We start from the raw sequence: 23094 nt of genomic DNA on the forward strand, positions 1-23094 counted from the left end.
AGAGGAAATGACTAAGAATATGTGAGGTGGCCCAGGGCTTGCCTCACACTTACAAAGCCCTGGTTTCTATGCCCAGCATCACCAAAAAAGTGGGATGGAGATGATTCAGGTCTCTGATGACAGGTACTGCTAAGAGGAGGAAGGCAGTTCTATATTCAAGGAAACTGGAAACATGTATCTAACAAAGGAGCTGTGTCCAGAATGCATTTCCTTAGTCTGGAAAAGAAACTCAGGACTTTATATGATGCTGTTACTAGGCAAGACTGAGTTATGGTACAAAGGGCTTCTATAATGGCACTTTTTATGGACACTAGGAATTTTATTAACCACACCACTTATTTTCCCACTTTTTTTAAACTGACACTCTAAGCATTTTCTAATAGTGATGAGGATAAGGACGGGGCTACTCTACAAAGTACTGTGAGAATATAAATATGTCATGAAGAATTCCATGTTTCATGCAATGAAACAATACTTCATATTTGCTTCTAAGAGATAAAATTTTAAAAAAACTTGCTGAAAACAACTGGGGGATGAGTTTGTATATTACAAAGTACCCAAAGACAGAATACAATGCAATCATAAAAAGTTAGGCCATAGAAGAATATTTATTGGTATGGGAAAATGTTAACAATATACTTCTATATGAAATGTATAGGATAAAAACATATATACTTTAATACCACTTTTATGGAAAGAAAAATAGCCATATATACAAAACCATGCATAAGAAAAAAATAAGAACTGTATACACCATTTATGGTTATCTCTTTAGTGAACTGGATGTGGTCAAAGCTTTCCCAATACACTGAACCTGCCCTGCACACAGTATCTGCTTCATCTGTTCTGTGATTGGTTTTAACTAATTTCCTCCCAACAGCCTGTCTCAAGGTACACAGACACCTCCTTACACAGCTAATGCTATCTATGCCCATCAAAGTAGATGCTACCTTTATACTGGCATGGGAAGACCATTTTAACTAAAATAATATAGAGAACAGCACAGTAGATGCCTGGCTATAGAAAGGTATTATTTGGAGAACTAGAAAACTCTCTACAAATGATTTTTCTCTATTTTAATAGAGAAAAATGTTATCATTATTTTGTATTGATGGTAAGTGTGAACTATGTATTTTCAGGAGTTAGAACTGAGGAATTTGGGATATCTCCTCCCTTCTAAAGAGAAGAAGGTTAAGGAGCTCAACCCACAAAACACTGTTAGTAATCTTATAAAATTAAGAAAACAACATTTTTTAAGTGAAGGAAAATAAGATCAGAGATATAAAAACTGTTTTGTCTTCTGTAAACACTAACACAAAACACCAGGAAGAAACTTAAAACCAGAGTGCTGGAAAAATTACTCCTTCTGCCTGCAGCGTAAATCTTAGTGCTTTTACCACTTTTCACATGTCTGAAATGTCAAGACTGTGAAATTATCTTTAGCAAATAATGTTTAACTTCCGTAAGTTAATACATAGGATATACTCAGCATTTCATGGAAACAGAGGTTAAGTGCTCCAAATACACACATATAGGTCATCCTATAATTCTCGATAACTTACAACATTAAATAATGTTGAAAATAAGACTTCTGTCTCAGAACCCACTCTAGTGTAGAGCTGGGTCCTGGATTCCTATTTAAAATACCAAGTGAGGGTGTGGATCTTTCAGGATTGAAGGGTAAAGAAAAACATCTGCCCAACCTTAGATGCTGCTCATTCTAGTACCATCCCAAAGCTGCTTCTTAACTTCTGATCCCTTCCTTGGGGGTGAAGTCAAACAAGCCTGTGATCACTTGATCAACTTAGTAATTGTTGGCATCATGGCTGAAAGATAACAGCATACAACTTACCCATATTTCAGAGGGAAACTCCCAGTCTTTTTCCTTACAAGTAACATGCAAGTAAAAAATAAAATAAAATAAAGAAATAAAACACTTTTCAAAAGGGAGATTTGCCAAGAATTTGTAGACAAAAACTTTTTTTCTAATGAAAAGATCTGTCCCTCCACCTCTCAGCACAAACCACAGAACTAAAAGAGTCGAGCAAGTGTGCATCAAACTAGTCCAGTCCTCAGCCCGCAGCAGTGGCATTCTGCCTCCTCTACCTTATTCTCTCAGCGTCCCTACGTCGGGCACAGCACAGGGAAGAGCACATGGAAGGGGCTTCCAGGTTGTCCAGCGACATTGTAATATTCCATCGACACACTTGTGGAATGGAAGGGCTCACTATGCTCTACTACAGGAATTATAACAAAAGGCTGAAACTAAAAATATCATGTCTTAAAATTTTACAAACTGTTGCAACCAATTTGCAACAATACTGAGGAATAACACTTGGCACATAATCACAGGTGAATACTTCTGGATTGTCACTTCATCTGTCACTCCATGATAAACACTTAGCACATAATCACAGGTGAATACTTCTGGATTTGTACTTAATCTATTACTCTACGATGAACACTATAAAATGAAACGTGACAAACTTGTGAAATCACAAGGAAAAGACTCTCCGAGATGTCAGTCTTCAATGAGCTCCCACTCTAATAAGCTACAGGGAGCACTAAAGCATGTTTACGCAATAGTATGGGGATTTCTACCACACAAAACCAGGCATTAATGGTCATCTGAAGACATGTCTCCCCGCCAAACGAAGGCACCTGACAGACTGAAATGGACAGTCAGCTCAGGTACACCTCCAAGTTATATGAAATGGTAATTAAGCTTGTATGAGTTCTTCTGCACAAGCCTGAAACACATGGGAATATATCCTAAATTCTCTATTTCTGGCAAATGATAGAACCAAAGAAGGAAACGTAGTATGCTGGTGTCCATGATGGTGGCTGACTCGAGCTATCAAGTGTGTCAGCTTTGTGTGTTCATTAACCAATGTGGAATGTGTACATATGACTCGAAAATTAACCTTTTATACAGTTTCATGCATTAATGCTCACTCCTCTTCTTGTCTTTTTTTACTTTCTTCTTTCCCAAACTCTTAGATGACTCCTCCTGGAAAAGAAAGCAGTCAATGCAGCACCATGCACGAACAGGACTCACGGCAACCCTACAGCTGCTCTAATGGTAAATCATAAGTACTTTTAAAGGCATCAGCATTGTGCCTGAAGACACTTAGGCTTACCGTCTACTATAATATTTCATGTCAGGTAAGATTAGCCAAAAAAACATTTTACCTAGTAATAGTTATGCTTGAAAATTGTCAATATTATTTCATCTATCACCATTCTCCCAAGTCTAAATAGTTATGAACATACGTAATGTATAAGCAAAACAAACTCAACATATAAAGAACATATATGTCATACATAAGTGTCAGGGAAGCACATACTCTGAAAACAACACAGAATTTGGGGACTTTACGGGTCCTTCAAGAACATCGACTCTCAGTGTGAGAGCTCACAGCTCTTTGGACCTCAGATAGTATTTAAAGGGGTTTCAGCTTGTTCTATTACAAACTCTACAGACTAGACATATAAAATTAGATTCTCCCATATTCTGACTAAAGTCTAGGTCTTCAGCTTGCTATTCAATAGCTTTCCCAATACAATGTTAATATTTTCATCCATCCTTAATTTCCTTTTTGTCGTTCACACGGACAGCAAGCTCTAACCACAGCACCGACAGCTACTCACAGGTGAACTTGTGAAGTTCTTCTCCACCAGGATGTTCCTGGCACAGTTGTTGATGTGTTTGAAACGATCAGGTCCTAGCAGAATTCCTCCATACCAACGGGATACCACCACCATGACATTCTTCACATTCAAAATCTGTTATTTTCAGAAGCATAATGACACATAAATAGATCTGTACAGATGTGAGTTGTAAGAATGAAATAAGCACTGGGTGGTGGCACACGCCTTTAATCCCAGAACATGGGAGGCAGAGGCAGGCGGGACTCAATGAGCTTGAGGCCAGCCTGGTTATAAAGGGAGTTCCAGGACAGACAGGACTGTTACACAGAGAAACCTTGTTTCGAAAAAACAACAAACAAACAAACAAACAAACAAAAGAATGAAATATCTGATATATAAAACAGCATTCACTTAGTAGTTTCTAACAACTCAGGGATGAAAAGTTAGGACAAAGGAAATTTGGTAGGGCAATACAGTGTTCTATAACCTCAAACTGTTAACTTTAGAACCATCAGTCAGAGGGAAGGGAAAACCATGAAGGCAGGACTTCCATTTTATTGACTGTTACCCAGAAAGCTATGGCTTGTTTTTGTTTTGTTTTGTTTTGACCAGAAACATAAGCAAAAACAAACAAAAACCTGAACCAACTACCAAATAGAAGAGGACCTGACACACGTGACAAATGTGGCCTTTGAAATGAAGCCACCAGTGTTCACATGTAACCCACACAAGACAAAGCTCCTACTCAAGAGAAAGGCCTCATTAGAAAGCAAACTCCACACACAGGAATAAAAGAGACCACAGTGACTACTGAGGAAAAAAATAATCCACTCTTGAAGCTAATGCACAATCTGCGACCACCAGATGCACGAAGGACACAGCAGGGCGGAAGAGAAATGATGAGAATCACAAACTAAAATGGACCTGGAAAAACTCAAGGCTAAAACAGTTCAATGAAGGAACTCAGATGAATGCATACAGACAAAATTTAAAAGCTACTTTATCTGTAAAAACCGAACAAGAATCCTATGAAAAACAGGAAAAAAAAGTTAATACAGGAGCTGGAGAGATGAGTGAGTCATTAAGAGCACTTGCTGTTCTTGCAAGGACCAAGGTTCAATTCCCAGCACCCACATAACAGTTCAATCATCTGAAATTCTAGTTCCAGGGGATCCAATGTCATCTTCTGGCCTCTGCAGGTACTGCATGCACATGGTACGCAGACATAATGCATACAAACATCCATATACATAAAATAAATATTTTTTTAGAAAGGAAAAGCTACTTTTAATAAGGAAGAGAATACTGCTTAAGAAAATTAAATGCAAGATTGTTAAAAAAAACACACAAACTTTGTGCCAGGCGGTGGTGGCACACGCCTTTAATCCCAGCACGCAGGTGGATCATTGTAAGTGCGAGGCCAGCCTGGTCTACAGGGTTAGTTACAGGACAGCCAGGCCTACACAGAGAAACCCTGTTTACAAAAACTAAAAGCAAAACAAAACAAACAAACAAAAAAACCCTTTGGAAGACAGCCAAGAAAATGGCTCAGAACATAAAAAGAGAAAAGCAATTTAATTTTTAACAATGAGACATCCTTCATCTACCCCATGTTTCAGTAACCGACTAACAGGAAGTTTCACAAAGACAGAAGAGAAGAGACGCAGGGAAGCCACTGCAAGGAAACAAGGAGCAGTTTCCCACAGATGCAACAATCTTGTATTTTTTCCTGGAAAACACTTGGTATTAACTGTTGGCACTCTAACTCAATCCAGTGGTGAAGACTGCTCCTCAGTCAATGTTTATGACCAGTACCACACACATCATTCTTCCCAAGTGGAGCTCTGGTCTGTTGGAAAACTCTAAGGCTTGTCAGTGCGTATTCATAGTTGAGCTCTACACTGACCTCCATGAGATGAAGAAGACGGCCCCCAGCAGCTGTTTCTCCATCATCCTCACAGTCCTGTAAGAAGGTCTGCTTGTCCTCACAGTATATCCTAAAATATACAGAGAGGGCTATACTTGGAACCATCGAAGTATAATAAATATGTCATGTAAATGTTAGTCCTCAATATGACCACCTCAGAAATTAACATATTTATCTTAAAATCCTTCTTGAACTCTGTCTGAGGCATCCTTGTGGCTGGCTGGGCACATAAGCTCATCTTCACAATGGGAACACTAGGACCCAGCGGTTTCCCCTTTTTACTAAGTGCTGCTTCTGTGAGAATTCACATGCAGTTTCCTAAAAGCTGTGAGTTAAGGCAGAGCCATGGCAGAAAGCCAGCCGTGGAGAATGTACTACATCAGGGCTTTATACAACAGGACCTGCAAAGGGATATGTAGGGAATAGGAAGCACACTCCTGTCTTCAAAGAGCCCACAACAGAATAAAAAAATGGAGATGAAGGCCAGCATACGCGAATGCTTCGCTTTCTTCCTCTCATTCGTCCAGCTATCAAGTTTTAATATATTACTGGACATAGCAGTAAGTGACTGTTACCCCAACATTTAGAAGGTAGAAGTGGGATCAGTTTAACACCCAATAAAGCAAGTTGGAGGTCAGCCTGGGCTACATGAGACCCTACCCAAGCAAACAAACAAACAAATAAATAAATAAGCAAGCAAGTAAGTAAGCAAAAAGGACTACATTAAATTTCTATCTAGAATTTGTTCGGGGGGCACACATTCATATGCATGTAAATCTTTTTTTTTTTTAAAGATATGAAGCAACTAATAGGAAAAACTCTCTTACGCAAACTGAATATTTTGAATTTGAAGTCTGGCTAACCTAGACTTTATAAACATTCAACTGAATTTTAAATATATACCAACTCCATATATCTATATTCTGTTTTACTTTAGAGCTAAACTACATCTGTAAGTCTTATTATTTGGTATATTTTCAAATGTTCTTTATGTCTTTGCAAATCTGTAACACTTGCACTCAAAACCCCAAAAGCTTTCAACTCATTATTTATAGGAGTATAAATGGATTTAAAAATAACGTTTGGGAAACTTTGAAACATATATCAAGTTTCAGAAGTATTCATACTTTTTGATAATTCTACTATAAAATCATTTTCTTCCTTTTAATTATATCTGCACTTCATTTTTTAAAAAGGTGAGGAGCTGGAAGGTAAGCACCTTTCCAGCTCAGTGGGTAAGTGCTTTCTGTTCAAGCATGAGGCCCTAAGTCTGCAACCCCAGCACCCATGGAAAAGGCTGGGGTGGCAATGTGTCCCTGTAACCCTGCACTGAGGGGATAAAGACCAGGGGGGATGAGGATGTACTGGCCAGTTAGTCTAGCCAAACTAGTGAGCTTCAGGCTCATCTAGAGGCCTTGTCTCACAAAGTGAGGCAGAGGGCAATAGAGGACAACACCCAGCAGTGATCTCTGGCCTCCATTCAGAAAAGCACATCTCCCCACACATGCGCACACAAAGGAGAAGTGATAAAGCTACTCTGCAGAAATAATCTAATTCATGTTCAAAACATGTCTGCCAGACTTGCTTCACAATAGTGAAAATCGGATAAAGTACAATGAAAAAGAAACAGCGAAATAAATTGAGGTGTAGAACCCAAAGACATTGAAACAGTTTTTAATCAAGTAAATATAGAAAATATTTTTATCAAATTAAAAATATAGGACACAAGTTATACTACTGAAAAGAGTAAGCGTCTACAGAAAAGACAACACACACCAAACACTAGCAAAGGTACTTAGCAGAAGCCATGCCCTCCTTCTGTCTCTCTTCCTGCAGTGTGTAAATATTTCACAGGTCTACTAGTATAATAAAAAACAGCTATATTTCAAAATCATGCATAATTTTCCAAGCACTGTTTATGAATACATAGTCTAGAGACTGGCAGTCACTCACCTATAGGCATAGATATTGTTTATGAATACATAGTCTAGAGACTGGCAGTCACTCACCTATAGGCGTAGATATTGTTTATGAATACATAGTCTGGAGACTGGCAGTCACTCACCTATAGGCGTAGATATTGTTTATGAATACATAGTCTGGAGACTGGCAGTCACTCACCTATAGGCGTAGATATTGTTTATGAATACATAGTCTGGAGACTGGCAGTCACTCACCTATAGGCGTAGATATTGTTTATGAATACATAGTCTAGAGACTGGCAGTCACTCACCTATAGGCGTAGATATTGTTTATGAATACATAGTCTAGAGACTGGCAGTCACTCACCTATAGGCGTAGATATTGTTTATGAATACATAGTCTAGAGACTGGCAGTCACTCACCTATAGGCGTAGATATTGTTTATGAATACATAGTCTAGAGACTGGCAGTCACTCACCTATAGGCGTAGATATTGTTTATGAATACATAGTCTAGAGACTGGCAATCACTCACCTATAGGCGTAGATATTGTTTATGAATACATAGTCTAGAGACTGGCAGTCACTCACCTATAGGCGTAGATATTGTTTATGAATACATAGTCTAGAGACTGGCAGTCACTCACCTATAGGCGTAGATATTGTGGGTGGCACTGGCTATTTTCTTATTTTCATACAACTTGGCAAGAACCATTTTCACCTTTAAAAAAAGCAGTGATATAAACAAATATGTTATTTGCTCTCTAAATACTAGAAAATTAGAATTAAAAGTGATTTCATATAAACATTATACAAAACAGTTCCTTACAGAGTCCACTGAGTTCTGAAGTGATCTCATAGGGCAAACACTTCCCGAGCACTAATAACCAACAGATGTTTTAGTCTGAATGTCTAAGACACAATATATGAGAATGTGTTCCTCAGGTAGAGAACCTTTCATGTAAACGCAAACATTTCCAGAAGCTAGCTCTGAAATTTCCTCAGTGTGCCCACTCTTATGGTAGGTGTACAGTATGGCATGCTCCCAATGAGATAAAAATCACAACTGTCTCTAGGAATCAAGCATGCTTCACAGAGGAGTCCCGAGCCAGCCCTTGGAAGTGACAGTCCTTCTGCACCAAAATGCAAGGGAGAAGAAGGAGCATAAGGAAGAATTCACTCAGAGGACAAATGCAAGGAAGAGGAGGGTTGGATAAATAACTACATAACAATTAAAAAAATGTAAATCAACAACAGATATATTTCCACATAAACGTAAAATTAATGAATATGAATGAGTATTGCTATGAATGTCTACCCAAGACTTAGCATTAACTGGTATCTGGATTTCCTGTCAACCCTAAGGAGTAAGAAGAGAGGCTGAGGAAATGCTGCATGCAGCTCCTTAAGAATCTGAAGAAGAGGCGAAGAGCACCATTAATGGTACATTAGGAATTAAACAAATGGCTAGAGTTTAGATTTTTCCCTTGCAATGGAAATCAGAAAAGATTCTGTGAGAAGGAGACTGGGTGGAAAAGGAGATGAGATGCAGTCAGATTGCCACAAACTCAAGAGAAATACTGAGAGCCACTTGAGATGAACTCAGAGAGGCCAAGTTTAACATACACCGTGCAACTGCCGTCATCAGTTACCACTTTCAAGTCGCAGACTTGAGATCAATACAGTAGGGTAGGCAACCATCTTAAAGACAATCTCAGCTCACAGTCTAAAGGTCTGTGACCGAGAAGAGGGTCCAGGATGGCAAATTCATTAGAGTGTGAGAAGGAACCTGAGGAATATGAGCAAAGCCAAGGACAGAATGGGACTGGAGAAGATCAGCCAGGTGAGTGGAAAAGCGGTCCTCCTGAGCACACATCTAGGCAGAAGAAATGTCCCCTCTCAGACACTGAGAGTAAAGTCCTTGTAAAAAGAACTCTATTCCTAAGAGTCAATGTTTCAGAAGTGCTTAGAGGGCTGGGGGGAATAGGGCGCTGGCATAGAGATGTGAGGTTCTGGGTCTGATTCTCAGCACTGCAAAGAAAAAGAAAGGGGGTGGGGGTCAGAATGGAAACAGAGTCCAAAAGAAGGAGCTAACCCTGGGGTGGTGAGCAACGGACTGCAACTTTTCCTGTTGTTTGCGGTTTATGTAAAATTGGAACTGCCTTGCCCATCAGAACAGTAAAATTTTCTGCTAGATCATAAAAACAGGCCCTGCTGAAAAGACAGAAGAGAGACAAGGACCTACAAACAGAGGTTTTGAAGAATGAGTTGTCATTTACATCCTTTGGTAGGAATAAGGTCGACTAACACCAAGAAACAACATGTGGAAGACTGGACTTGGCATATGGGCCCAAATGCCCTCCTCACCAGGCAACAGTAGAAAACACTTAGCTTCACATATTCAGTAGAACAAATAATCCTGTTTGACCAGCTGGTAAGTATCATGCATTTCTATAGTAAAACAAGTATTTCTTTTTTTTTTTTTATTTTGTTTTATTTTTTTTTTTCAGCTGTTATTTTTTTTTTCACATTTAAAAATTTCCATCTCCTTCCCTCCTCCTCCCCCTTCCCTCCCCTCCTCCTCCCCCTTCCCTCTCCCCCTTCTCCCCCTTCCCTCCCCTCCCCCTCAAGGCCAAGGAGCCATCAGAGTTCCCCACTCCATGCCAAGACCAAGGTCCTCCCAACTCCCCCCCCCCGGTCCAGGAAGGTGATCGACCAAGCTGAGAAGGCTCCCACAGAGCCCGTCCATGCAGAAGAACCAGAGCCCAGCACCATTGTCTTTTGCTTCTCAGTCAGCCCCCTTTGTTGGCCACATTCAGAGAGACGGGTTTGGTCGCAAAACAAGTATTTCTTAAAGACTAAGAAAAGATTTCATAAAGAATAAGATCTAATCAGAATTTAAATACAACTCTAATGTTGGTGCTCACTGGTAGAATGCTTATCTAGAATAAAAATGACCTAGTTTAATCCTCAGCAATAAAGCAAAATTTAAATACAATTTTAAAAGCACAAACAAGCAAATCTCTCATGGTCACAGAAATCTGGGAGTGGGAAAACGAATAAATGACAGTTTTCTTACGTGAAGTTGTAAGAGCGAGAAGAAAGGTGTCGATGTAAAACCATTACTAGGACCACACAGGAGGAAGAGGGCCAAGGTGGGTAGGACACAGTCACGCACCTGCTTAGGACAGACTACGGGGGCCACATGTGCCTGAAAAGTGCTCCTTCGGTCTGTAATAGGAACGCCATGATCAATTGGAGGCAATTCTTCTATTTCTATAAAGTCAAAGAATTAATTTACCTTTAAAAATCAGCTATAAAGGAAAAGAACTGCAATGTAAAGAATATTATATGGAAAAGCTAAGCAAAAGCAGCATGAATAATCACCAACCAAAATTAAACTTTTAGTAAAATGTTCATAAATGTATGTATGTAAGAGAAAAATAAATGATTTTCACTGTCATTGCTACAAAGCTAGGACTCAAATACTGGACTGCTATACTAGTTCAAACTGAGACAGCATCTAGTTTCTAAGAGAGTAGAGGGCTCCTCACAACAAAGACTGACAGACGCTACACCATAACTTGCTTCTCCATGTAGGCCAACCTCTGGACCGGGAAATCTCTGACTGGCTTTATACTGTGTGGCTGTAATATATAATGTTTTCTAATAGAGCTGCTCCTATGTCACATAATGGAATTTAACACAATAATACTGTATCCAGACAGTATTCCACAAAAGTGCAGTGATTTCCAGCTGTTCTATCTTTTTAACAAGTTTAAGAATCACTATAACTGAACTATGGTAAAGACCCTAACTGTCTTGGCTGCTGCTAACCAAACGGAAGGGAACACATTTCAATGTCTATGAGAAGCAAGCAAGCACTCCCTCACACATTAACCTTTCCTGTTTCTAGGTCTCCCTAGAAAGATCTCCTCCAGAGGAACTAGTTAGAAACACCATACCTGGTACACGTTCACTGATGTTGAGGTTTAATGTTCGAACTGCAGTTTTCGGCTGATGATATTTTACAGTGAGTTTATCTTCACGTTTAACTTTTTCCTCTTCAGTTTTTTTCTTTACATCTGGGCCTACATGAATATGAGACATTATGATTGATCCATGAAACTAAAAAGAAATTACACCTACCAAATCATTGAAATCCTAGCACTTGGAAGGCAGACAGAGGCAGGTGGATCTTGGTTAGATCCAGGCCAGCCTGGTCTACATAACAAGTTCCAGGTCATCCAGGGCTATATAGCGAGACCTGTCTAAAAAAAGAAAAGAAGCAAAAATTGGATTCTGACCTCTATACACCATTCTTCAACAGACGAAAACATGATTTTTCTTACAACAGAATTCTAAGAAATAAATAAATGAAGGATATGAGGGTTTCTTTAGCCATGAGATAAAAATCAGAGTGATTTTTGATAAGATTAATGGTGGGTACTAAGACTGTGGGTAAGAGTGTTTTCAAGAAAGAACAGGAAGGGAAGGAGAGTAGCTCAGGGGCAGGGTACTCCCTGCATGGCACATCCCTGCTTCAATCCCTAGTACAGAAAGAAGAAAAGGAAGAGCCTCAGAGGGGCCTTAAGGAATAGTCCCCTAAAATTTTAGTCTTAGAAGAAGGAAGCAAGAATATTATGTGAGCCTGGGAATTTGAGGCCAACCTGGGTACTGGGCAACATAGCAAAGCCCTATTTTTCCCACTAATAAATAAGTAAATTAAATGAATAAACCCACCTCTCCCCACACAAAAGGAAAGACATTAACTACCATGATTAATTTTACATGTTAACTAGTGAGGCCCTACTGTGGATATCTTTGAACAAACACTATTACTGATGTTTCTGTGAGGCCATGTTCTGGATGGGATCGACACTTACAGCCACCAGCTCTGTTCCCCATCACAATGGAGCCTCATCCATGCTAAGGGAAACAGGCTGACCTCCATGAGGAGGATATTCTCCCAGCAGACTACCTTTGGACAGAAACTGCAACATTAAATTACACTGTGCCATCCTCATTCATACCTGTACAAGCCAATCCCTCAAAATAAAGCTCTATATGCATACAAGTATGGGGTTTGCTTTTCTGGAAAAGCCCAACATACTAACTTTATGGTGGCAACAACTGGTGGATACCACTTTAAGCAAAGGATTGAGGTAAACATTAGTAGTCGGGAGACAAACTGATCTCATGAACTTCCTGGTGTGGTGTCATGTGCTGTAAAGCACTTAGAAAGCAAACTGAAGTCAGGAACTTGTCAGCGTGTTGCACGTAAAAGATACGGTATCATTTCTAGGTGCTCTCACCAGAAACAGCTCACTCCAGTCACAAGCTGACAATACCATCAGCATTCCATAAAATAAATGGTCAGAAAATTCAGAAGTGTCAAGGCTATATAAGTTAACAAAAGGGACTGGAGACATTAAAGTGCTTACCACACAAGCAAGAGGACCTGAGTTCTGTCCCTAGAGTCCTTCCCACTGATGCAGAGACAGAAGCAGGAAGACCCATGAGGCTCACTGAGTAGCCAGCCTAACCCAATTTGGGTGCTCCAAGCCAACGAGAGTTTATTTCAGGAGGTAGAATGCCATTTCTGCAGATAACATCCAACACTGTCCTCTGGCTCCATGTGTGCACAAACATGCACCTGCGCACACATGTGCACACACACATACATGCACACAAATGCATATGTACATATGCTCAGGCATTTGTTTAGAAAGTCCAGGGGGTGGTGGCATATGCCTTTAATCCAGCACTCAGGAAGCAGAGGCGGGTGGATCTCTGAGTTCGAGGCCAGCCTGGTCTACAGTGCGAGTTCCAGGACTGGCTCCATAGCTACCAAAAATTCCTGTCTCCAAAAAAAAAAAAAAAAAAAAAAGATAGAAAAAGTTAAGAAAAGACCAAGGAATGGGTTACAAAATAGAAGAGATAAAACTAATAAACAAATGGAGTGCAGAATCCTGGACAAGGTCCTATAGCAAACAAAAAGATGTCAGTGGTAAAACTCGTGAAGCCTGGATAAGCTCTTTAATTGTGGTTGACGTCCTGCTCCTGGTAACTGTTCCGTTGTTATACAAGATGGTAAAGGATCAGGTAAGGACATGAAGAGCTGTGTCACTGCTTCTATCACGTTCCATAAGTTTAAAATAAGCTCTGATTTCTTTTAAAAATTTAAGAAGTTGTATGAACATACTTAAAAATTTAAAGATTTTATTGTAGAAATAAACAAAATTATACTGAAATAAAATGACTAACTACTTGACAAGTAGCTGCCTGGAGAAGACAATTCTCAAGCTATACCCAGGTCACTAACTCTTACCCTAAGATAGTTCTTTAACACGGTTTTATGTTTGCTGTTTTTTTTACTTCTACAAAAAATTAGAATAGAAAAAAATGGGTACAGGATTTGCTAGGTATATATTCGACCACTAAGCTACATTCCCAGTCCAAAAGCATTTTAAAGAAAAAGACTCAGATGAAACTTTAAAATAAAGTTTTAAAGTGCTTTCCAATACTAAAGAGCTTCAGAACCTGAAGAGCGCAGCAATGGAGGGCATGCCGCTGCTGCAGGAGTGTAAGCGCTCTGGAGCGCAGGTTCCGAATGGTGACATGCAACACTCTCCAGCTAGCCTAACTCTCCAAGACTGTCAGAGACTTACTCTCTGTCATTCGTGCTGAGTGCTGTCAAAGAAAACACTTTAACAATGTTACAGAGATCAGAGTCTTTATGCCACTCTCTTCACTCCTCTTTGATTTTTAACAAAGCAGTAAAAATATTTGCTTCTATAGAAAAATGGCAAAAAAAAAAAGTCATCTGGAAACACATACACTGCCATCAACTTTAACATACAACACAATTGGTTCTCTGCCAACCACCCTCATTTTGAAATTCTAAATACACCACAGGGCTCTTTCATAATTCTTCCCCCAACACTGAAAACAACTTTACCGGGGGTGAAAATAGAAAGTGATTTAGAAGAAATACCAGGGTAAATGGGAAATGGAGTTCTTTCTTTCCAAAGGCCGTGGTGGTGCCTGACAGCACAGCAGACAGAGGGGAAGGAAGCCCGCACTGTCACCTACCCAGCAGTCCAATAAAAGGCTGGCAATGCAGGATGATTTTACATTCTAGGTAAAGGTTACTCCTTTACTCAGAAGGGTGAATAATTATGGTGTGTGAATTGTATCTCATTTGAAAGCCTACTTTAAAACTAAATTCTATATCCTAATATTAGTCAAAATACTTCTCAGAGTTCTTTTCTGATGAATACTAGATTTGTTTAAGACTAATATCTAATTTATATGTCCAAATCTTGAGGAATTCTAAGATCATAATACCTTAATGATTCAAGAGGAACGTACTTTAGATTCAAGTTCTTTCCCCACAAAATTCTACGTTCTAAAAGTATAATCCACAGAGACACTTTACAGAAAGAAATTGCTATAACTACATGAGTAAGTGAACTCTCAAGAGGAACTTCTTCTTGTGATATAGAATCCATAAACTTTGCAGGACATAGTGTCACTTGCCTTTAATCCCAGCACACAAGGGGCAGAGACAGGCAAATTTCTGAGTTCGAGGCCAGCCTGGTCTACAGAGCACATTCTAGAACAGCTAGGGATACACACACACACACACACACAGAAAGAGAGAGAGAGGCGGGGGGATAGAGAGAGAGAGGAAGACAAAGAAACCAGAATATAAATTTTCAGGTGTAATTTCAATCATAACATCCATATGAAAATTTAACTACTCCGAATTAGAAGCAGACAAAGTATCGCTCGTAGTCTCACCTGGCTCTTCCGTCAGGGACTTCTGTATCAGAACATCTCTTATTTTCTCCACCCATAGGTAAAGAATACTTTCACCAATATTCTTTCTAAACAAAATCCAGGGATAAAATCCATTATTTCAAAAACACATCTCAAGTTCAAAATATTTATTTACAATTATAAACCCAAGATATTATAATAAAATCTAACCATATCTTTCCAAATACATAAAGTTTACCAACATTTATGTCTGAGTAACATATCAGCATTAAAGATTCCAAATGACTCCAAAATTAATAAACCTTACTTAAAACTAAATTACGGAGAAATTCAAGGAAAGGAAAGAAGTGTCTAAATCTGAACTACACAAATGAGACAGTATAGACATGATTTGTTCCGATCCATGAGTGGTTTTAGGATTTGTATCCAATCACCACTAGCTTTTCTCAACTCTTTGAACAATTCAATCTACTTGTTTGACACACAAACCCTTTAACAAGACATATACAGAATATATTGGGATTCTCTCGGGAATTTAGTCTAAGAGATGTAAATGTAAAATACATGAAACTCAACAGCTTTATATCCATAACATCTTTTTTGACAAACTAGTCTATTGCATAATTGATTCATTTTGGTTTCAAATGTGTACCTGCCTCAAATAGTTAAATTCATCTCAAATCACTGAGATAAAAAATAGGTTTTGAGCTTTGGAGTTAAATGATAGAACACCAATAAAATAAAGACGAAGTATCTTGTTTTTAGGGAGTGATGCTAACTATGTTAGCTTTGGGGTGTGTTTAAAGAAATGCCCAAACTATGTCATAGCAGCACCTTACTGCTTTTCTTCAAAACTTCCCTCCAAATTATCAGCCTCATCAGGAGCCACCACAGGAAACTTTCAAAACAAGCCCTTTTCCAGACCATCTACCCAGCCATCTCCCTGGAGCCTAGCTTCCAGGACTAAAACGCTGCACCCCTTTGCAAGCTTTATTTGTCACGAGAACAGACAGCAACCCGAGAGGTTTGTAAAGACAGAGAACTTCTTTAAACGGTATTCGCTTCTCTCTTCTGTGGACAGTGCAAGATCCAATGGATTAAGTGTACACCAAGTCCCAAGGTCACTATATACAACAACACAGCTGATACTCAGAACTCTCCAAAGATAGTACCATGATTTTCCCCCTTGTAGAGACAAGAAAACAAATTTACAGAGATCAGTTAGCTCGTCTACCAATTAAGAAGGCATGAGCTGAAATAAGAACTTAGAACCGAGGTTCAAAGCTCAAGTCAACTACATTTTGTTCCCCTATCAAACAGCTAATGATAAGGACACATCAACAGTCTTTGGGATGAATTTGTATAAAACCCACAGGCACATACTGCTGAAGGTTTGTCTGTTCTGGGTGAATCTTCAGACTAGAAGGCTTAAACACAAGACTCAATGACCTTGATGCATGGGAGCCCTCCCTCCGTTAGAGCCTCCAATATACGGCCTACATTGCATGAGGTTCTGGGACTACAGTAGGGAGCAGGATAATATCAGCCCTTTCTTAGTGCTGGTAACCATTTTCTGTAAAAAATCACAGCTTTATATAAAGATCTATCTCCCACTCTTATTCTACTGAATTCCTCATCACCATCACCCTAGTAATACCCACTATACACAGTAAGTGCCAAAATGCTTATTATCACAGTTAACACTCACTAGTCTCTTTGAAACTTGAAAAATCATCCCTTTGTAAATATAAACTCACATTCAAATTTTATTCTTTAAAACAAGGTCTTAATGTGTGCAGCCCAAACTAGTCTGTATGTCTACTCACTATGGAGTCGAGGCTACCTGGAATCCATGCTCTTCCTATGTTTCTGTACTGGGCTCACAGACTAGGGTCACCACATCGGACTTCTCATTCAGCATTTGAAAAAAAAAATACCTTGGAAGAATTTCTACAGTTAGTAATTTCCCACAACAGAGGAAACTCAACCTTCACTTCAGATGTCTCCTCCCCAGAAAGGCACAGCGAGAGCACGTCTACAGAGCTGCACAGCTGCTGCGTCCGTGCACTGGCATTTAGTAAGACAGCTGCCCGAGAAGCCAGCGCAGAGGCACACTGGGTATGAGACTATCTGGGCCAAGCAGAAATTATTCTCTACCACAGACCCCCAAAAGTCTACCAATAAAGTACAGAAATGTTTGTATTAGAAGAATTACACTATATTTGTTTCCTCCTGCAACAAGAATGTACTTCTATCTTTTAACTATCCACTAGGAGTTAGTGTAACTTATTTAAAAAAAAAAAAACTGGTCTTCAAACTTTTGCCATTCATTGCTGTAATGAAAGCCTTTACAGAATCAGAAGCTGATTAAACTGAACAAAGCTGAAAGCCTTGTCTACTAAGCCTCTGCATCTTCCTTTTTGTTTATGCTCTCTGGCTCATAGTAGGAAATTCTGCTTCTTCAGAGGTCCAAAGCAATAGGACTGACCAATGACAGATGGGAATCTTCAAAACTGTGACCTGAAATAAACCTATTCTCTGTAAATTAGCACAAGAGTTTCATTTAAATGGTGCACAGCTAACAAACTAATAGTGTGCAAAATAAAGCATATTACATGGATATCACTTAATCCTTACAATGATACCATCCTCATCCTATCAGTATAAAAATAAACACAAGGAAGCATGCTATTGAAAAGCTAATTCCAGAAGCTTGACCAAAACAGCCTAAGCATAACCCAACAGGCTGCTAATATTATGCAGGTACATATTCATCTGTGTGTGTGTGTGTGTGTGTGTGTGTGTGTGTGTGTGTATGTTTGTTACTGGGGATCAAATCTACTACCTCATAATTCTTTCCCCCAACACTGAAAACAACTTTACTGGGGGTGACAATAAAAAGTGATTTAGATGAAATACCAGAATAAATGGGAAATGGAGTTCTTTCTCTCCAAAGGCCGTGGTGGTGTCTGACAGCACAGCAGAGTGAAGGGGAAGGAAGCCCGCACTGTCACCTACCCAGCAGTCCAATAAAAGGCTGGCAATGCAGAATGAATTTACATTCTAGGTAAGGTTACTCCTTTACTCAGAAGGGTGAATAATTATGGTATGTGAATTGCATCTCTGAACTTGTCTTCAGAAGCCAAATAAGTATTGTTACATCTCCCAACTTTAAATATTACCATATTTTTCTATCAAATGCACATGTGAAGTTATGAATTAACCTTTCAGTTTGCTTAATATGAATGTTTTTGTTAATAAAAGAGCCTAACAAAAGATTCAGAGAAAGCAGATCTGTCAAGAAAAGCCCAGAGCAGAAATCAGCAGCAGAATGTCTGTGAAGAGCTACCTGTCGCTCACTTACATATATATCTCCTCAAGGCTGTTGGTTAAGTCTGCACGTTCTTGTCCTTTCAGCCAAGGGGCACTAAGATTGAATAAAACATGGAATAAAAAATTATCCAAGAATTAGATGAATATTTGAAATATTCATTAATGTGTTTTTTAGATCTATACAAAATTAAAACATTTTCACTAACATTAATTCATTTAATCTGCTCAAGAAACCATAGAAAAATCCACACTAAAATTACTGAATTTTAATGACTTAAAACAAACAAACAAAAAAAAACAGAAGTTGAGTTCCTACGGTACCACAAACCTGCCCAAATCTGTATCAGTGGCAGCACCTACTCAAGAATTTAACATTCCAGATTTGAAATGTCTGCTACAGTGCCAGGAGTTACCTTTTTTTTTTTTTTTTTTTTAGCTGCAAAGGCTAGACTCACTAATAGGTAACTATTAAAAATGAGTCCAACAAGAAAGCAAGCTGTTGTGTGACTGTAAAAATGCTTTTTTCTGAAAAGATATTTAAGAGCATTCTCTATCATTTGCAATTAGATTTTAAAAAAAATGCAGAACTATTTTTATTAGTTTTATAGTTTTGAAATACAGGCAAAAATAACACTTGTAGATACAACTTTTCATAGCCAATTTATGCAACTCTGTTCCCATGACTTTTCTAAACTATGGCATTAAAGGTGACATAGGTTACAAGTCACAGCATCAACAGATCAGGATCCTGCTGATGAGACTTGGACGACTGAAAGGTGGTTTCTTCAACAGCAGCAGGGGGAGAAAGCAGGTGAGACCACCTGGAGCACCCTGGGTCATTTCAAGAAGGCTGGCAGTGTGAAGTTAATCCAAGAGTTGGGTAGGAAGCTGAACAAATATCTAAACACAGTCCTGCAGCTTCCTGACCGCTGTGAACTCAGACTCTCTTTTTTACTAAGTAGCATATATCAATGTGCTTTATATCATTCTGTCAAATGCTCTATACTAACTCAGATGTTTCTACTGTCTATGTTCATTTTAATAAAGCATTTTGTATAAACACAATGACTGTGTAGAAACTACCTTTGACAGTAAACATTTCTATAAAAGTATAAAGGTAAAAATGTAGCTTACTTCAGCTGATAAACGGGCGGTGCTGTGCCCGGGTACTCATTCGGTAAATTCACCTACAAGGAAGTTTTAGAACAAATTTGCTTACACTGATCACAGCTGAAAAGCAACTACATTTATAATGTCAGTCAATGAACAAGTTTCTAATTTGTCTAGACAGAAGACAAACCATTGGTTTATATTCTATTTATGGTTCTACAAAAATATGTTGTTAGAGAGGCTCTTTATGTTTTTAGAAGCTAATTCTTGGCAGAGAAACTATAAAAGAACAAAAGTTAAGAATAAGGTTAAGGGAGCTGGAGAGATGACTCAGTGGTTAAGAGCACCAGCCACTCTTCCAGAGGACCCTGGTTCAATTCCCAGCACCCACATGACAGCTCACAACTGTCTGTAACTCCAGTTCCAGGGTATCTGACACCCTCACACTGACAGACATGTGGGCAAAACACCAATGCACATAAATATATAAATAAATAAATAGGAATCATTTTTTAAAATTAAAAAAAAAAAGAAGCTTAAGAAGAACAGAGATGACAAAGAAGCAGATACGGAGCACTATATACCCTGACTCCAATGAATGTTGATGCTATTTTTCATTATCCAAGTAAAAATAAAGAACCCTATAAAATACCATTAAAGATAGTCTGTGAAAAACACATGTCTTTTAAAATCAATATTGTGGAAACAAATACTGGAAAATCCACAATTCGGCATTCTTTACATAAAAATATCACAGTTGTTGAATACGTGTTATGACAGAAAGTCACGATTAATCTTTTTGTCTAAGTACAAATAAACTTTAAATAACAAGACAAGTATCGTTCTATAAATTTTCATTCATAACCTAGTCTTCCTCTTAAATATTAGCCACCTTTCCTGATCTAAACCTTCTGTTATTGATTAGAGTAACAAAAGGAAGTATAACTCAAGTCTGAAAATAGAATAGTAACAGATTTAATAATTAGAAAAATAAAGACAAGATTGCAACAATCAAAAAAAAGCATAACTTGAGGATGACCTGAGATTTAAATATCTATGTTGTATAATCATGACAATAATCAGCAAAGGCAATCCAGAAAGAAATCCATGCTGCAATAATCATAACGAGACACATGGCATCAGCTATATATTAAATACTGTTGACTGCAAAATGGCTATAAAGAAGAAAAATACCTGCAAGCAAACTGTCCATTTGGGATCATCTATGTCATCGCTGATTCTAATACAAAATATTTTGGCGGTATCATCAATGGCACACCACTCCTCGCCATAAATGGCTGCCATTGCTTCAATTTCCTCATTCTGAAAGTTGATTTTAAAAAGTCAACAAATGAACATACACAGATAAACCTATTCTCACTACCTTTTATGGCATTAGCAATTAACATAAGAGGAGTCTTATGAGGCCAAATGTTCTAAGCATGCTCTGCTATCTGGTTTCTTGACGCTATTGCTATGACTGCAACCAGCTTGTTAAATTTGTTGTTGTTTTTAATTTGGGAACAGGACTCAGTAGGGTTATTGTTTTTGTTTTCTTTTTGCTAAACAGCTCAAAGCGCTCAAGGATTTCGGAGTTAAAACGTAATGACAGTCATGTGTGGTGGCACACACCTTTAATCCCAGCACTCTGGAGGCAGAGGCAGGTACAATAAATTTGTAATTGTGAGTTCCTGTTTTTAGACAAATATATTGGTATTGATTCTTGTATATTAATACAAAGTTAAATTATATTGACTATTATATGCATGCATGTCTCTACCTCTGTTTAAAACATTTTTATGTACTGATATATATTATATTGATATATATAGTATATATTTACCATATTGCAGTGTACATTTCTACTTTTGATTAAGATACTTATATATTGTTCATGCATTGATATATATTTACCATATTGCATTGTATATTTGTACACTTTATATTTGGAGGTCATATTGTCCTCATTTATTGCACAGTTGTTTATTGTCTTAGTCTTTAAGTTAGATAGGTATTGAGAATTATATAGATCAATAGTCATCTATGTTTGTCATTTGTAATTAGACTAATCAGGTTCGTTAGATACATAGAGATTATATTCAGTATAGATAGTCTTCAACCCCATCGAAGATCTGAGAAGGGAAATAATGTTACCTGTGTAATTAGGAAGTGCATTCAAACAACTTTCAAAACATGCAACAAATCAGAGACAACTAGCTACCTGGACAATCACCCAAAGTCACGTTTGCAGCGTTGAAGCAACCAACTTTGGCTAAGGCCTAACGTAACTGACATATCATTTTCAAAGGCAAGAAACTTTTCAAAACTATCTTACCCTGTCTTGGCAGGATATGACAGTCCTGTTTTATCCATTTATGGATACTCTGTATCTGTCAGTGGTTGAGGTATGGGCATTCTTTGCCCAAAGGCCAGTTCTGCCAAGAAGAAAGGCTCCACGTGGAATGTCTTTGGTGCTCAACATTCTCTCGGGAATAGATTGGTGTCGCCAGGAGCAATTGTCTCACTACCACGGAACTCTGAATTAAATTAAAGGCCATTTTCTACAGCTCTTTGAAGAGGTTGAAGAGGTTGTACCAGGCCAGCCACAGCTACACAGAGTGACACTGTCTCAAAACCAACGACATAATAAATAGGCCTAAAATTGGAAAATGGAAGGCAGAATAGCTAAGTCACGTGCTAATGGTTGACGAGTCCCGGCCTCATAGGCTGTGGTGGAGAAGACGCACAGCCCCCTAAAGGCAAGACTGCCGTTCCCTGCCGGGGGTCCTCACCTGCTTCTGGTCGTTCCCTACGTCCACCTCGGCCATTGTGTCCCTAGGATCAACCACACTAGCACCACCACCAACAACTGCCCAGGTCCGGAGAAAAGGTACAGGAAATGGCCACCGCACAGACCTATGGTGCACCGGAAGTGAAAGTCCAGCACCGCCTATTCAAACATCTGCTTCCGGACCTATGGTGCACCGGAAGTGAAAGTCCAGCACCGCCTAGTCAAACATCTGCTTCCGGACCTATGGTACACCGGAAGTGAAAGTCCAGCACCGCCTAGTCAAACATCTGCTTCCGGGTCGCCAGCCAGGCAAACACACGGGTACTAGGCTGCTGGATTTACCGGCAGTTTCGGCAGTTTCGCCAATTGCCTTGCGCATGCACGTTCTTTTCATGTAGCCTGTGAGTAATCCAGGGGATGGGACGCTAGCTTGCACAAGCTGCTGCTGCCTGGCACCACGGGCTCTTTTTCCCAGACAGTCACAAGTGTCACGGGCATGGGGTCTTGTGTCAGAGTATCTTCTTAGCAACCCAGTTCCTCTGCACGTTATACCATACTCCCTATCAGTTCCAACT

General features: G+C 39.0%; 1 protein-coding gene across 3 annotated transcripts; it reads right to left on the reverse strand.

Annotated features, from left to right (window-relative positions):
* Positions 1 to 589: 589 nt before the first annotated feature.
* Positions 590 to 22649, reverse strand: Impact (impact RWD domain protein). Of its 3 annotated transcripts, XM_038331563.1 has the most exons (11): positions 22521 to 22643; positions 20923 to 21051; positions 19753 to 19805; positions 18650 to 18712; positions 15307 to 15392; positions 11466 to 11591; positions 10679 to 10776; positions 8148 to 8221; positions 5558 to 5648; positions 3652 to 3786; positions 590 to 3010 (listed from the first exon to the last, which is right to left on the reverse strand). In XM_038331563.1, the coding sequence occupies exons 1-11, from the start codon at positions 22554 to 22556 to the stop codon at positions 2945 to 2947; spliced, it is 957 nt and encodes a 318-aa protein (XP_038187491.1). In that variant the 5' UTR covers positions 22557 to 22643; the 3' UTR covers positions 590 to 2944. The 3 variants fall into 3 exon arrangements, with proteins under 3 accessions (XP_038187491.1, XP_038187493.1, XP_038187492.1); XM_038331565.1 differs by lacking the exon at positions 19753 to 19805 and having other exon boundaries at positions 22521 to 22649; XM_038331564.1 differs by lacking the exon at positions 20923 to 21051.
* Positions 22650 to 23094: the final 445 nt, after the last annotated feature.

The sequence above is a fragment of the Arvicola amphibius genome, chromosome 5, assembly GCF_903992535.2.
Source record: "Arvicola amphibius chromosome 5, mArvAmp1.2, whole genome shotgun sequence".
NCBI classification, from domain to species: domain Eukaryota; kingdom Metazoa; phylum Chordata; class Mammalia; order Rodentia; family Cricetidae; genus Arvicola; species Arvicola amphibius.